Genomic DNA, 18028 nt, shown 5'->3' with positions numbered 1-18028 from the left:
ATTCCTGAGCCCATGTTGTGATTTTCATTACAGTAGCATTCCTGTATGTGATGCAGTGCCGTCTAAGGGCCTGAAGATCACGGGCATCCAGTATGGTTTTCTGGCCTTGACCCTTACGCACAGAGATTGTTCCAGATTCTCTGAATCTTTGGATGATATTATGCACTGTAGATGATGATAACTTCAAACTCTTTGCAATTTTTCTCTGAGAAACTCCTTTCTGATATTGCTCCACTATTTTTCGCCGCAGCATTGGGGGCATTGGTGATCCTCTGCCCATCTTGACTTCTGAGAGACACTGCCACTCTGAGAGGCTCTTTTTATACCCAATCATGTTGCCAATTGACCTAATAAGTTGCAAATTGGTCCTCCAGCTGTTCCTTATATGTACATTTAACTTTTCCGGCCTCTTATTGCTACCTGTCCCAACTTTTTTGGAATGTGTAGCTCTCATGAAATCCAAAATGAGCCAATATTTGGCATGACATTTCAAAATGTCGCACTTTCAACATTTGATATGTTATCTGTATTCTATTGTGAATAAAATATAAGTTTATGAGATTTGTAAATTATTCCATTCCTTTTATACTCACAATTTGTACAGTGTCCCAACTTTTTTGGAATTGGGTTTGTAGACTAAATGTGAATGTGCATTAATTCATACCACTCACAAAAAAACAGATTGAGTATTCATCAAAATGAATTAAAACACTCAGAATATGGCGCAAACCTGCAATAATTAAATATGTTAAATAACACAAATGTATCTAATCCCATTTTATTAACCAATGTCTTTGCTGCTGACCTTTGATGATCCAGTTCAACCATATTAATAAGCACAAATGACTTTAGATAAACTAACAATTGTGCTTCGTTTTTTAATTGCTGAAGAGTGTTTCTTCTCCTGCGTTCTACTGTACAGACGTGAATTTACTTTTGCTTCAGCCTGAGGTTTATTCATTACACTTTTTGGTGTGAAAGGGCTTTTATATTTGCTATAAATAGAACTTCTTATATTAAAAACAATCAAGCCCTGCTCATATTTAAAAAGTAGCACAAAAGTAACGCAAAAGTAATATAACGCATTACTTACCAAAAAAAGTAACTAAGTAACGTAATTAGTTACTTTTTTAGGGAGTAACGCAATATTGTAATGCATTACTTTTAAAAGTAACTTTCCCCAACACTGTCAAGAGACGTCATCCAAATATTGTTCACCAGGTGCTCAACTGTACAACTGTAACATGAAAACCTGATCATTTATTTAAAAAGATATTGCAGTTGTTTTCTTTTTTCCCCTTTCTAGTGTTGGAATATTTGAGCAATATTATTTTGAATTGGTGATGTCTTCAATAGCACTGTTCATTAGTCTTATGTAATATTTCATTCTTTGCAATAAAGGCAGTTCTTTATTGACATCATCATCCAGGAAGTGACATCACTTTTGGTGAGAAATCAACATTGTTTTATAATCATTTTATATTTACAAAATGTAATTTTAGAGCTGCCAAAGTTAGTGTACACCAAATTTGGTTATTATTTGTTTTTGTTTTTTTACTCTCACATTCACTAAATGTAATATTTTGTTTGGCTTCCTAAAGACTGGTTAGAAATCAAGACGTTAATTCCAGTTATTTCATATATTTTTTTTATTTTAATTATAATTGCCAATTGAATTATAATGTGCCAATCTCACACACTGTCAACTTAATTAAAAGTAAATATTTTCCAGATAATATTTTAATAGTTTGTTTTAGTATAATGACACTGTAAAAGCCAATTATTCAATTTCGGAAACTATTCTTTGATTTAGTTCTCTTAAATTAATATTTTAAGACATTAAAAATTTTCCTTACATAGTATAATTGTGGATTTCACACATAAAGATATACAACTGCCTTTATATTTTAGCATCAAAAGTTTGAAAACACTCTGATTAAATTACAGAAATCAGTATGATAATGTCAGCATTTCAAAAATTGTTCAAAAAATAGCAAAACGAAAATGACGTCCTCTTTGAACAATGCTAACTTTATCTACATATTTCCATTCTGTTCATTTTCTTGCTGCTGTTTAAATAATCAAGTCATAATTAATAAAGTTTAAGAATCTGAGCTTGACCAGAGCATTTATGAGAGTCTGATATTCCATTTTCAACACAAGCATATTCATTTTTGAAAGGTAGAAAATAACTCTGCAGACATGAATAAACTATAAGCTTTATTTCTTATCTTTTCCTCAGAGAAATCTACCAAATATGGCTAATTCATCATTCATGCACATTTTTTTGCACTGACCAGAACAAATTTGATCTCTGGCAGAATGTGGATGAATTATTCAGGTCTTGATGGGGTGTGCTGTGTTTAAACTCTAGGGGGGGCCATAGAAGAAGATCATCTGTATTAGTCCTGTGTGGACTGGAACAGAACCAAGGATGCAGCTAAATATCCAAGTCTTTTTTACTCCCTTAAATCACTGAACTGTGTGTGTACAGAACAGAATTGAGCACTAAAAGGTGAACTGACAACTGAATTTAGCTGCAGTGTGTACGCGGCCATAGTCACATCCGTATCTGCTTGTTACAGCCTCAACTGGTGTCAAAGCTGTGCTTTCTACATCAAACTGGAAGAAAGTCATCTGAGGACATGAGAGGGAGTAAATCTCAACTAAGAAAAGTCTTACCACCCAAATTGTCTGTCCTCACAGAGGTTTTGTCCCCCAGCATACACTGCATTTCAGGAGTGAACGTGCCCATTAGTGCCAGCTGCGAGTCAGTCATCCCAGTGGATGTCATTAAAACACCACAGACGTCTGTGATCCACCCTCAAGATAAAAGAACAAGACAAACCGAGAGACTCTGTTGCTCAGAAAAGAGAGGTGTGATGAAAGGAGGAAGAGAAAATGGGAGAAGTGATAGGAGAAAAAAGAGCCGAGGAGAAGAATACAGTGAGAGACGGCAACTCACTGTAACTGCAGTTTTGATCATTTCAGACAAACACACAGAAGTGTCAGTGGTTGCTGGGATGTTCCAGGTAGTTGTTAGGGTGTTGCGGATATTGTTAGGGCATTGCTAAGGTGTTGTGGGTAGTTGCCAGGGCATTGCTAAGGCTTTCAGGGTAGTTGCTAGGCTAGGTTATTGCTAAGGTGTTGTGGGTAGTTGCTATGACGTTGCTATTTGGTTACTAGGGTGTTCTGGGGAGTTGCTAGGATATTACTAGGTGTTGGGAAATTCTGGGTAGTTTCTAGGGGTGTTGGACTAAGGTGTTCTAAATGATTTGTAGCACTTTTCTATGTGGTTGCTAGGGTGTTCTGGGTAGTTGCCAGGGCATTGCTAAGGGTTTCAGGGTAGTTGCCAGGCTAGGTTATTGCTAAGGTGTTGTGGGTAGTTGCTATGACGTTGCTATTTGGTTACTAGGGTGTTCTGGGGAGTTGCTAGGATATTACTAGGTGTTGGGAAATTCTGGGTAGTTTCTAGGGGTGTTGGACTAAGGTGTTCTAAATGATTTGTAGCACTTTTCTATGTGGTTGCTAGGGTGTTCTGGCTAGTTGCCAGGGCATTGCTAAGGGTTTCAGGGTAGTTGCTAGGCTATGTTATTGCTAAGGTGTTGTGGGTAGTTGCTAGGACGTTGCTATGTGGTTACTATGGTGTTCTGGGGAGTTGCTAGGATATTACTAGGTGTTGCCAGTTGCCAGGGCATTGCTAAGGTGTTCTGGTAGTTGCTAGGGTGTTATTAGGGTGTTCTGAGTGATTTGTAGCACATTTCTATGTGGTTGCTAGGGTGTTGCTAAGGTTTTCTAAATGATTACCATGTTAAAAGTCCCTATGATATTCAAGGGTTTACATGAATGAGTGTAATATGTAAATCAGTGACCGTCCTTTAGTGTTTTTTGACTGTTCTTTTATCTGCCGGATGAAAACCAAAACACAATAACACATACACACACAGATCTCCTCAACAAGCTGCATGACTGATAAGCAGTGTGAGGAAAAAGAAAGCGCTGCTTGACTTTCTCCATGGGAATGTCACACATGTGTCTTACAGTTGTTTTTCACAGGCACTTCATTCACCCTGATCCTGAGCTGCTCTGCAGATTACTTTGTCTCATCATCCTGGAATAAAGGCAAAAACACAGAGATTTCATGATGAGACGCAGGACGTTTCCATTCATCCGTCTTTCTCTTCTCCCACCTGCTTCGTTTATCAAGTTAACCTTTCTTTATTACATTGCTCTGTTTATTTTGAGCCGTGTGCTCTGCCAGTCTCCACGTCAGCGGCAGGTGAATGTTGAGGTAGTTTGGGATTTGTGTTTATATGGATATTTCTGTTGTGTACTCATTTGTACTTACATGTGTCTTTGAGGACCTGAATGGCCTGAACGTTTTTACTTAATTCCAGCTGAACCATGTTTGCAGGAGGTCACACAAATCAACGTTACAAAGATTTCCATTTCAAATAAACGCTGTTCTTTAAAACATCCTATTCATCAAAAAATCCTGAAAAAATAAATATATAACCGTTTTCAATAAAATATTCAGTATATATTTATATTTTCAACATTGATAATAATCAGAACTGTTTCTTGAGCAGCAAATAAGCATATTAGAATGATTTCTGAAGATCATGTGACACTGAAGACTGGAGTAATTATGCTGAAAATTCAGCTCTGATCACAGCAATAAATTACATTTGACAACATATTTGCATAGAAACCAGTTATTTTAAATTGTAATAATATTTCACAATATTACTGTTTTTACTAGAAAAAAAAAACAGTTTACATTCAAAGGCATCAAAACATACAGCTGAAGCAAAAAAAAAAAAAAAACTCAAAATTATTGACTTATCTTTTTTCTCAAAAGTGAGGCAGACTCTACTGAGCATGTGCTGAGTAGCTACTAACTCTAGCTTGACTATGATTGAAGAAATTGCTGTCTGTGATTGCCGTATGATTCATATACCACGGCATTTACATGTTAGTCAAATCAAATAGGTGCTATATAGCACTTAAAGTGGTTCCCCTATGATTACAAGCCAATGAACCATGCACTTTTAGTGCTGTTTAGCACCATTTTTGTTTAGAGTGTATAGTGTTATTTTGGTATAGATATATTATTATTATAATTTCTGTTAATATTTTAAATTAGATTTTATTTTTATGTGTTCTGTTTTTATTCCCATTTTAGCAATTCATTTAACGTTTTAGTAATTTAGTTGTGTTTTTGTCATTTTTATTAGCTTTTGTTTTATGAAATATGTCTATGTAGGTTTAATTAAGTTTCATTTGGTTAATGTTAGTACCTGTACTTCAACTTTAAAGAAAAATGAGGAAAATTTGCCTTGGCAACTAGCTCAAATAAAATAAGTTTAAGTTTTTATTTCAGTTACTGTTTATTTTATTTCAAGCAATGGCATTTTTACGGTTTTAGTTTTAGATTCAATTAGATAAATAAATACAGAGTATTTAATAATTAATTTTATTTAATAAAAAGTAAAGTAATACAATAACAAAATAATATAAATAATTTTATATAATATATAAAAATATAATAATTTATATTACATTATATATTTGTGACAGGTCCCATTCTGACTGTATACAATACAACTGATGAATGGATGGATGAATGAATAAACAAACAAATAAATATAATGCATTTAATCATTATTTTGATCTAATATAAAGTAAATTTGATTAGCTCAGCATGAAAAGAGCTTTCCTGGAGCATTTCAGTTCTTGATAATGCAACTGAAGCAAACAATCAACTATGGGTGGCAAGGCACTGTCAAAAGATCTCCGGGATAAAGTTATGGACAGACACAAGTCAGGAGATGGATACAAAAACATTTCAAAGGCTTCATCAATGCCTAGAAGCACAGTGAAGTCTAATATTAAGAAGTGGAAGGCATGCCTGGATCAGGACGCCGCTCCAAACTAAATACAGATGGATAAAACAAAAACTGTCAGTCCTCATTTCAGGCAGCAAAGCAACAAAATGTGATTATTTTAAAGGGGGATGATACTTTTCTATACCCACTGTATTTGCGCTTGAGAACATTACAGCAGTGGCTTTCTAAGGATAAATGTGTTGAGATCAAACCTCAAAGTGGTGATATAAAATGTAATTTCAATGCTTAAATTGAGGTGAAACCATACAAAATTGGTAGGAAGAATACGAGTTTGATTATATTCTATCTGTTGTATAAGATCTGGGTCTTTTGTTGCCAGCAGAAACAGCAAATGCCATTAAAATGCAGTCTGGAAATGATAACAAACTGTATTGAATCTTTGTCCAAACGCAGGTAAACTGTATTAATCCCCTATAACAGCATAATGTAAATAAATCACCTTAGTGACAGCAACAAAGCACACAATCCAATGACACAGACATCTTATGAATCATAGTTATGACTCCCAAAACTCGAATATTGTACTCACAGCCATGCACGTGTCAGCGAGCGTTATAATTAATACTTTAATATCATGGTAATGTTGCAAAAATGTTTTTCTAATTTTCTGAAAATCTTTTGACAATGTTTTTGCACTGAATTTAATTGGGACAGTGATATAAGCTCACTTAAGCCTGTTCTTATGTCTGCAGCTGGGGAAATTTTCCATGCTAACTGCAATGTAAGTGAATTAGACTGGCGGAGAAGCGGAGAGAGATCAACACTAATTTTGTGGAAGATACCACCACCTGTCTCAATATACACTCACAAACTCAATATATGTCTGTAGATAGTATTATGTTCTTCATAAAGGTCACTGCTTAACATGATTTACAGCAGCAGAAACACCTGCGAGCCCCACAGACAGAGCTCCCCATTAACCCTTTACCTGCCGTCTTCTGCCACGAGCTTCTCTCTCGGGGTTTCAGAAAATAACTTAATCACTTACACTTTTACGATGTAGAATGTTTTAGAATGTATTGTATTGAATATAACAGCCTTGCAAACATGAAGAAAAGAACCCGACACAAGTAATATTAGAGTCAGTATTGCTTTTGGCCAGTAGGGGAGGCTATCAGCAGTTAAAAAGGGGTTGAAGGGTATTTGTGATGTTTCTACTATTGTATAGGCCTATATATATATATATATTCTCACCAACTAAGTTTGGAGGGAACAAAATTAGAAGGAAAATCTGAATACTGAATATATTGCATTATTATGCATTTTGTATTATTCAGCGTGACATCAGTTTAGAGATTTGTAGCCTAAAAATGCCCCGTGATATGGTGATCACTGAAGCAGACTGTCAGAACCATCTAGGATGAATCAGAGAGCAGCTGAAGATTTGCAGTGATTCTAGTTAATCAATATCTGTAATTATCCCACTGTGTACTTGTTAAGTTCAAAACTGCCTCACGCATGAAAGAACTCGACTTCAATTGATCTGTGTGTGTGTGTGTGTGTGTGTTTGTTTTCTGGATCTTTGGGATTTTCTCAGCAGCAAACACCCCTACTGTCTTAACATGGACTGTGTGTTGACTGAGAAAAATAGATTTTTTTTCTTCTTTTCTTCATTTTTATGCTATCCACCAGGAGTACCACCAGAAATCATGTTAATGTTTAAGAGTTCAATTTAAATAAGATATTTTATATTTATTGTGATCTTTTCTTTGAATATAAATGTGTGTCCATGCATTTATGTGCTTGTTAAAGATATAGGCAAGTTTGTGCACAAACTATGGCCTGTTAATGAATCACATATCTTCAGATATATGCATGCTGTTTACATACATTCCCAAACATACTGCATTCGCCTTCTTGCCATTGTTGTTTGCTCTTTGATGTACTAACAGCAAAAGTTGAACATATTTTACTCGGCTTTGGATGCACACTTCACAAATCTCTGACTGACTTTTTGCATACTACATAGAAGGGAAGTATGCATATTTTTTGTGAAATGCTGACCCCCAAAGATGTCAGCAATCTCCATCATACAAAATGACTGACAGACATAAAGTGTTTTGGATTGGTTAGAACAGCATGGGCCAGAGAGATAGCCTATTTCTTACAAAAATGTCTTATTTCCGTGATATCTGTCAGGTATAAATATTTCATATTAGGTACTTAAAAAAAATAAAAAATTCCCCAGTGATGCAGTGATGAAAGACACCATCTGTTTCCAAGCGATTAACACCTAGAACGGCGTGTTCTGTGTAACTCCACCCGCACCTCAAAGCTTTTGTTGTATCTGTTCACTGCATACATTCTAAATCATAAACATCTTAAAGACATTTTCTAAACGTCTATTTGACGTCTGACTGACATGTACGTTCTATAGACATATTGCAGAAGAGCAAACACTCTAAAAAAATGCATCTTCCAGATGTAAACACGCACATCAAATAGACGTCTCTGAGATGTACGTGTGCTATCAGGGAAGCTGCTATTGTCCATATTGGGGACGCAATGTTGCTGCCACACTTGAGAGATGGACTTTCTTGAGAAAGTCTTCCTGCATTTTGACATTACTCTTTGCAATGAGAATCATGAGAACCATTCCCTTATGAAAAAGAAGTTTATTCAAGTGTGCTATTAGTATACTTCTTTTAAACTAAAAACAGGAAGGTATACTTTTAGTCTAAAGTGTACTTCTCAGAAATGGGCTTTCCTCTCTCTCTCTCTCTCTCTCTCTCCATCTCAAGCAGATGCCATCACCTGTCGCGAGGCTGCACACTGATGCGAGAGCGCGTGCGGTAGCTTGTTCAACAGATAACGCTGCTGACAGATTTAACCTGCACAATGTTTCCCAGTGTTTTTGACATTTATCTACTCTTCTCATCTCCTTCGAGGGGTGTTTCACACCTTCCTGCGTTTTACTGATACACAGGCTACTCAGGTAAGCACAGTTTCCTCATGGGGACCTCAAAAATGTCAAAATTTACTAGTATTACTATCCTTGTGGGGACATTTGGTCCCATAACGTGATAAATACCAGGTACACACACACACACACAAACAATTATGAAATGCAAATCAATTACTGCAACAACAAAAATGTAAAGGGTAGCCTATAAACCTACATAATTATCAATCCGTTCTTAATGCCAACAAATATTGTAAGTAATAAAGTAATTAAGTAAATAAAACAAGTTGCCCCAAACTTGTCCTGTGAACACAGTTTAAACTTTTGGTTAACATCTACCATCATTATTTAGTTGACTCTTGTCTAAATGCATGACATTGTGAATTTATTGTGGTGAAAGTTATTATACGGTTTGGGAGTGAGAATTTACAGAAAATATCTAATAGTTTTGAATGAGATGTTTTAAAATAGATTTGCTAGAGAATTTGTGTAATTGGACTTTTGACTCAAAAGCCTGCAGCTACTGAGATGTGACAACTAGCCTACATACAGCAATGGAAGGGAAACAGCTACACATTAAGTTTAGTTTTAGGTTAACTGAAATCAAATTAGCTTTCTTAGATTATGCTCTGTGCTGGCAGACAGTTTGGGCTCAACTGTGCACGAATTTAGAGAAAACGGATTGCGAAAATTGATCTCTGTACTAATAGAGACATAAGAATCAATCAAAATCCAATCAAAAACTTTAAGGCATTTTTTTTTTTCATTTCTATTGTTTCCATAGTTGACTTTGTTTTGCCTGTTTAGGCCAAAAGCTTGAAAAAACATATTTGGTTCAATAGATGTCAAGTATAGTGTATTCTAAACCATGCTTTTTAATATAGTTTTTTAATGCGTGAATGTCCTGTGCCACTATGCAACACCGAGGAGAGACGTAAAACAGGAGACAGAGAGCGACAGAGAGAAATGCATGAATGCGTTATGTCTCTTCAGTCTCCTTGTGTGGGTTTGCTGTTTTGGCTCTGCTCTTTATAGCCGAGGTGTGATCATCTGCACTGATTCAGTCTCTCTGATCTCTCACTGTAAAACAAGCCGACTCAAGCACATTAAATGAACACAAGCCATATTCTCTCCTGCTAAAAAACATACACGCATAAAGAGAAACTATGTACCTTTCCACTGAGCTGTTATGGATTCATTGCTGCTTTATACTCTCTCTCGGTTTACTCATCCTTTTCCCACCTATACACTCATTTCTGACCCTTTTTATCTTTCTGTCCATTCCAGATCCAGAATGGAGTCATTTAATCAATCCAGGTGGGCGGGGTCAATCCCAGGGGATTATAACTCCTCCTCCTTGGGACTGGGATTTTCAGGAACTCCAGTTGGGAATTACACTGGCAATGTGTCCAATCAAAGCATGCCATTTCAAGGGAGCAGCACGATGGTTACTGCAGTCATATCATTCACCGTGTTCATCGTTGGACTTACTGGCAACACTCTGGCTATCTACGTAGTTTTGCGCTATGCTAAAATGAAAACAGTTACAAACATCTACATTTTAAATTTGGCCGTGGCCGATGAGCTGTATATTTTGGGCCTCCCTTTCCTTACGACGCAAAACGTACTGTCATACTGGCCGTTTGGCTCATTCCTGTGTCGTGTCGTCATGACGGCAGACTCGTTAAATCAATTCACAAGCATCTTCTGTTTGACGGTGATGAGTATTGATCGCTATTTAGCAGTAGTGCATCCTATCCGCTCCACTAGGTGGCGCAGGCCACGAGTAGCTAAAGCAGTTAGCGCAGCGGTCTGGGCATTTTCGTTCATCGTTGTTCTCCCCGTGGTGATATTCTCTGATGTGCAGGACATGTTTAACTCATGCAACATGAGTTGGCCGGAGCCACGAGACGTTTGGTCGACGGCATTCATACTTTACACTGCAACGCTCGGATTCTTCGGCCCCCTGCTGGTCATCTGCATGTGTTACCTGCTCATCGTAGTCAAGGTGAAGTCGTCTGGTGCACGGGCGGGATTTACGAAGCGCAGACGCTCCGAGCGGAAGGTGACCCGCATGGTGGTGGTGATCGTGGTAGTGTTCGTCCTCTGCTGGCTGCCGTTCTACATCATCAACATCGTAAACCTAGTGTTCATACTCCCGGAGAACAGCGTGATGGCAGGGGTGTATTTTTTCGCCGTCATCCTGTCGTATGCCAACAGCTGTGCCAATCCGCTGCTCTACGGGTTCTTGTCCGACAACTTCAAGCAGAGTTTCCGGAAGGTGCTGTGCGTGCGCAAGGCAAACGGCGTGGAGGATGGTGATCCCAGTGTGCCGCGGACGGAGAAAACGACGACCCACGATACGTTCCTGACGCCTCGGAACAATGAATTTAATGGACACGTACAGGGCAGCCAGGTACAGTCACTCTGAAAGCACATCTCACATATTTGACATGTGTTTAATGAATCTGTTGAATGTTTAGTCAATAGATAAAATGATTACTTGTGATTAATCACACCCATGTCTGTGCGATTAATCGCACACTTAACGTGAAATTAAACACCATTTATTCATCGTCAGCTTGCTCAAACTAGACTTCAAACTCAATGAACTTTAAATGGTACTTCAAAATGCGATGTATGCACACAACTTCAGAGTGCCATCTGATTTTCTTTTAAAATAGAAATGTCTGCCTACCAGGGTTACAGGTGTTTTCATTATTATAGATGCTTGGTGTGGTAAACTCCTGACTGGCGACCTTACATTAAAGATGCAATTTTGTGTGCGTCAGTAATTTATTAGCGTTAAATCATTTGAACACAGTAAGCATTTTGAATTAATCACATTCGTTAACGCGTTAATGTTGCCAGCCCTAGTTTTTTGTTCATTTATATGTAAACTTTTGAATATGGGTTTCAAAGTGCACGTTTTTGAAAACGATAGTATTATCATCACTGTGTAAACTACAACAATGCAAATTTGTGAAAATGGTGACGTCATGCGCATGCGTATTACATGGTCTTTAGGTATGCACGGGTGAGTACTTGACAACCAAAACAACGTTTGTATTCACTGCTCCGTAGAAGAATGCGCGCATAGACGAGTTTATTTACAAAGTGACATCCCCAACTATTGGCCTGACATGCATAATGCAGCGATTATATTCGTGTTTGTGGATCCGTGTGAACGGGGACCATTTGGACAACGTTGTCATTGCAAAACCTTTAAAAAATGCAAAGTAAAAACTTTTCCATTTATAGTACTTTGTCGTTGTGTAAACTTACCTTTCTGTTCTTTGCATTGTCTGATGTGTTGAATGTTTTAGCTAATTAAAGTTCAGGAACACTTTAAAATAAGGTTCCATTTGCTACATGAGCTAACAATGAAAAATACATCTAAAGTATGTATTAATATTAATTCATTTTAATTTCAACATTTACCAAATTCATTATTAAAATCAAAAGTTGTATCCATTAATACTATGTAACTGAGCTAACATGAACTAACAATGAACAGTAGAATTTTAAAGATTTATAAATACTGCAACAAATGTATTGCTCATTGTTAGTCAATGCATTAACTAATGCTAACTAATGAGACCTTATTGTAAAGTGTTACTGAACGTTCTCTAAAGTTGTTCAAGGCATAGTTCACTCAATAAAATTAAAATCCTGTTTAACAATCAATGCATATGAACAAAAAGGACAACCAGAAAATTCAGAAGACTCAAAGAGTTTAAGTCATATGATCTACTTGATAGCATTCAAAAGTCTATTTGAACATTTTGAATATCATGACATTATGTTTTGTGTTCCACTGAAGGGTTTGGAGCAAGGTTAGGGTGAGTAAATGTTGACAGAATTGTTACTTTTTGGTAAACTATTCCTTTAAACTGTTTTCTAGAAGAAGAAAAACAAACCGTACAGTTAGGGGCAGTTGGTTTTTGGCCCTTCGCTGGTGTTTTCATGAATTCTCTGTAGAGTACAAACATGCTGAGAATTTTACATTCGATCCAGCTGCCAACATGTTGCTCCTTCTTCCCTCCCAAAAGAGACAATCTCAGTGAAATTGATTTAGTGAGCAGCAAATGGAGAGAGAGAGAGTGATTGTGTGTGTGTGTGTGTGTGTGTGTGTGTGTGTCTTCCTGTCCATCAGTACTAGCCCCTTTAGTGCCCTTAGGGACAACACTACTCATATGTTCCCAATAAACATTCCCAATGTCCATGTATATTAGCATCTGTGTGTGTTTGTGAGTAAAAGACGAAGAAAGAAAGGGCTGAGTGATATTATGACCACAATCTTACATCGATGATTTGTTTTATACAGTAATAAATCACAATTTAGAGTTTTTGTCACTACATACATTCATATGTATAAAGTTTTGATGCCATTACAACTATTCTAATTTGTAGGAAAAAGTCAAACAATTGTCAAAATAGTCCAATTTTGTCCAGTAATATATATTTTTGGTGGGAATTCAACAAATATATATATGCCCTTAGGGACAACACTACTCATATGTTCCCAATAAACATTCCCAATGTCCATGTATATTAGCATCTGTGTGTGTTTGTGAGTAAAAGACGAAGAAAGAAAGGGCTGAGTGATATTATGACCACAATCTTAAATCGATGATTTGTTTTATACAGTAATAAATCACAATTTAGAGTTTTTGTCACTACATACATTCATATGTATAAAGTTTTGATGCCATTACAACTATTCTAATTTGTAGGAAAAAGTCAAACAATTGTCAAAATAGTCCAATTTTGTCCAGTAATATATATTTTTGGTGGGAATTCAACAAATATATATATATTTTTTTTATTAAACAACCATGTGTAAAATATTACCACAGAGTTATTTGACATTAACCATATTTTTTGGTTATTGAAAATCATTCAATTTCATAGATTTTTATCATTTGGAACCAACAGATAATTCTTCAAAAAATGTGCAAATATATTATGTCTGAATTAATTCATATTTAAACAGTAAATCTAAAAGTGTATGTTTATGACTTTGTGATTGGATGAACCGCACTTGAATTTGTTGAAATACACACATTTTCATCACCTATATTTTATCATATTTCTCAGCCCGAGTAGAAGAGATGATGAATAATTGACAATAAATAGTCTACATATACAAAATACAGTAATTTTTTAAAAATTAGGATCTTGATTGATGTTAACCAAGACATAATTCTTCAGAAAATGTTGCAAAATATTACGTCCAAAAAAACCTCGAAAATAGTTAAACTATTGTAATTTACTTCAATTTGTAATTGGATGAACCGCACTTGAAGTTGTTGTTGAAATAGTTAATATACACATCCATTTTTACCAGCTATATTTTATCACATTGCTCAGGTCTAGTAGAAGAAATGATGAAATGTTAGTATTTCCCTGTGTCAGCTTGACCAAGTGGACCATAAGGAAGTACAAGTAGTGCGAGTGTCCTTCCGGGAGTGAGATCAGACGATCCCATAGTTCATTCAGTGGGGAAATCAGAGACTGAATCAGATCTGTATGACTGAAGAATTCCTTACCTTTGATGGACATCACAGCATCTGATGTAGAATCAATGTGAAAAAGCCAGTCCCTTTAAGTCATTACTGCATCCGCAAAGTTGATATCAGCTCTAAAGTCTCTCTGTGGCAGACTGGCTTTCCCTGCTTTGACTGATACTCCATCTGACTTCTGGAGACACTATAGACACACATTCACTTTCTACATTACCAGCAGTGTAGCGCTGCTGGAGCTGGAGGCCAATTTGGCTCCATTCTGCATGTTTACAAAGCAAACCACAAAAAACACTTTGCCTGGCAATGGCTCTTTAAACCTGCTGGTCTTGATGCACGAACCAAACATCACCACTTCAAAATTGATCAGAACAACAAATCACTCTGGCACAAAAACAAAAAGTAGAGTGCTCCCATTAGATCACAGCATCTTCATGAAATAAAAATGTTTTATTTAAATACATCAATAAATTTTAAATATCTTAATAAATATAAATATATTACATAAAATTTTAGTTAATTACATATATATATATATATAAGAGAATTTATTACAAGATTTTTCATATTTTTACTGAGCCCACATATATGAGGTAACATGCTGAAGCTGTCATAGAAAGACATCCGGTTAAACAATTTTGACAATACACATTGATGGAAAAAAGGGTGCGATATAGCTCTGTTACAACTAGTTTTCAGTCTTACCTGTTTGGGTAAAACATTGCTTAATGTTGCATCATTTATGCTGGAAAAATTATTTCTCAAATATATTTTGAATATATAAATAAATACAAAAAAAGATATAAAATAATTTAGAAAATAAATTTAATATATGAATATATAAATAATTATAATATTACACAATAATATTATATAATTTAGAATTAAATGAATTAATGAATACATTTATTTAAATCTTATGTTGAAAATGTTGCAATGAATGTCATTTGTTATATATTTCATATTTGTCTCTTACATCTGTGGAAATGCAGGCCAGTCCTAATTGAGGTTCACAGATCCTGCGTCCGAGCACCATCTCTGGTATCATTCCGGTGGAAAATCTGTCTCTCTCTCTCTCTGTTTTAAAGAGTACCAGCAGGGAGTCTCAGAGGCTGAATTAAAACCACATTGTGCACCAGAAAGAACATGTTATTCTACAGAATGAAAAACAGGAAGAAAGAAAAAAGACATGCAAATGGCTGAAAATGTTGGGAAAAGGGAACGGCAGAATGTTGTGCTTGTTAGGCTTCTATTTTTACAAGTGCAGTTTAAAGGGATAGTTCACCTAAAAATGTAATTCTGTCACTATTTACTCACCACGATGTTGTTCCAAAACCTGTACGCTGTAATTTTCTCAGTGGAACACAAATAGAGAAATGCTGAAAAAACTGGGTCTGAAATAACTAATGGCAGAATATTCATTATTGCATCATTCATTCCTGGTTTTCTAAACTGCAAAACAGCATCATCGACACACACAGCAGTGCAGAGGTGCCACTGTCTGTCCTGTTCTGTGTTTCTGCAGGATCTGCAGTTACAGACTTGCATGAGTGCATCTGAGAAGCCTCAGCCTGCAAGACCCCAGATCATTGGCCAGTCCACACTCTAAATGCTGTTTCTCTCTCTGTCTGTCATTTCCATCTTTATTTCGTCTCCTTACCTGTGCTCTATTGTCTTATCGTCTCTCCGTTCATCCCTTCAATTTGTCTGTATGTCCTCCTGTCTCTTCTTCTGGCTTTTGTGGAAGGTGTGGCCTGAGCCTCAAGCCACACCCCTGAATGTGCCAGTGACTCCGCCCTCCCGCGCAGCAGAGCTCAGTCTGCACCCGGTGCCCATCGTCGCCACGCCCAGCTCCAGCCGTGACCTGTGACCCCGGCGGGTCGTGAGAGCCCATCCGAACAATGCCAGGATACTTTGTTTTGGGTGGAGGGTGCAGTGTGTGCTGAAAGACACTAGCGTCTTCGCTCATGGAAAACCTGGAATTTTAAACCGGCTTGGAAAATTCTATGTTGAATTTAAAAGCTTTAAAATATTTAATCAGCTAAGAATTACTATTTGTGAATTTGTAAAACACTATTTAAAATCTTGAGTCTGAGACCACTAGTGAAAATCATATTTTTAGAATACAATTCTTTCAACGCAAAATATAATATTAGCAAAGCAATTTTTAGGTTTCGTTTATATGATAAAGTGCAAAGCCTGACTTTTTCCAGCATGATCTAATAAGGAGTCTGAAATATTTCCTATTTTATGTCATTTTACATTTACTTGTTTCATATTTTTCAAAAACCAAATACCTTCTGTATATTTTCTCTATATTAAATTACTTTGGAATCCCAGGTTTTTAACGTGGTCTCAGACTTTTGGGCCCAACTTTTAAAAAGAGTTTTAAAAAAGGATGAGAAAACAGAAGAGGGATTTAAAAGAGAGACAGGACTTCAGATGCAAGTGAAGGGGATTTAGAGATGATGAATGTTGGTATATTGTTTTTCTCACACACACGCACGCACGCACACACACAACAGAAACATTAAATCAATTTTTCTGCATTAAACACAAAATAACCTTTTCTCTTTCTCCTCTACAATCAAATGATTGATGTGAAGTGAACAAAAAAGAAAGACACACACACACACACACACACAATGTATTATATGTACCTGCTACAGCTGATTGCGAGAAAACTTGGCGTGTCCCAGTGTCCTTCAAAAATAAACACTAATATGCTTCGTTCCTTTCGACTTCAGCAGTCTAAACTTAGAAGAGTGCAATAGAACTCCAAGAAGTTTGATGTAATTCTTGGAAACTCGTTCTAAAATGAACAACTCTACGATTGGCACCCAATTATCATTAACATTCCCCTTTAAACGGATCAAAATTAATCCAAGTACATTACGTGTTAAAACCAGTTTAGCAAATCAGCAGGGTTGTTTTCGCTAACTAAAAATAAAACCATAAAAAAACTTTTTATTTACGTGAAATAACAATGTTATTGCCATGGCAAAATTTCTCATTTTCATATTAAACTATAGAAGTGTGATACTAAATGTTTTCAGAGAGAGATGTGTGTAAAACACAGTAAATGCTTCTCTCTGTTCATCTTTTGATTGCACTATGTTTTTTAATTGACAACTGAACATCTGCAAGGCAAACATGTTGTTGTTTTTTTGGGGGGGATCAGCAACTCAACACCATTAGGGTTGGACTTATCATGTGAATATAGGGAACGCAGCCGTTGACCCACGACACACTGGGAGCGCCACATCTCTGGCCAGAAACTTCCCTTTCCCCATCTGGGGACTTGCACTGACAGGTAGAATGAAATGTGAAAGATTGCTTGGCTGGTTGAACTTTTTCAGCGTTCGCATGTCCTAGGGCTTGGGAATCTGTGGAAACTGGGACTTTAAAGTACTTTAGGGTGTGGTGTTCAAGGGTCAAGATAGCGTTTCCTGATCCGTATTGACGTGTTTAAACGGTCCTCTGCTCTCTGCCAAATGTAGCAAAGTGCCTTTTCTTGTCCCAGATCAAACTATCAGACATTTGAAAATGCGAGGCGTCGGAGGAGGCCTTAGAGACACAAGCTGTTGTTTGCTTTCTTTGTTGTTTAGCTTCTTCCCCTCGTCATTTATTGCTGGGGGTTATTTACGTTCATTTGCTTCATTGTTAAATGTTTATAAGTGTTCATATGGTTT

At 36.5% G+C, this 18028-nt stretch overlaps 1 protein-coding gene across 2 annotated transcripts; it reads left to right on the top strand.

The window, feature by feature from the left end:
- Positions 1-8674: 8674 nt before the first annotated feature.
- LOC107594276 (somatostatin receptor type 5) lies at positions 8675-16494 on the top strand. Of its 2 annotated transcripts, none has more exons than XM_016284263.1 (3): positions 8675-8844; positions 10099-11227; positions 16084-16494. In XM_016284263.1, the coding sequence occupies exons 2-3, from the start codon at positions 10106-10108 to the stop codon at positions 16204-16206; spliced, it is 1245 nt and encodes a 414-aa protein (XP_016139749.1). In that variant the 5' UTR covers positions 8675-8844; positions 10099-10105; the 3' UTR covers positions 16207-16494. The 2 variants fall into 2 exon arrangements, with proteins under 2 accessions (XP_016139749.1, XP_016139750.1); XM_016284264.1 differs by having other exon boundaries at positions 15862-16166.
- Positions 16495-18028: the final 1534 nt, after the last annotated feature.

This window comes from Sinocyclocheilus grahami, unplaced genomic scaffold (assembly GCF_001515645.1).
Source record: "Sinocyclocheilus grahami isolate Dianchi unplaced genomic scaffold, SAMN03320097.WGS_v1.1 scaffold181.1, whole genome shotgun sequence".
Taxonomy (NCBI): Eukaryota; Metazoa; Chordata; class Actinopteri; order Cypriniformes; family Cyprinidae; genus Sinocyclocheilus; species Sinocyclocheilus grahami.
Note: the sequence above shows the minus strand (reverse complement) of the source record. Positions and strands in the feature narration are given on the sequence as shown.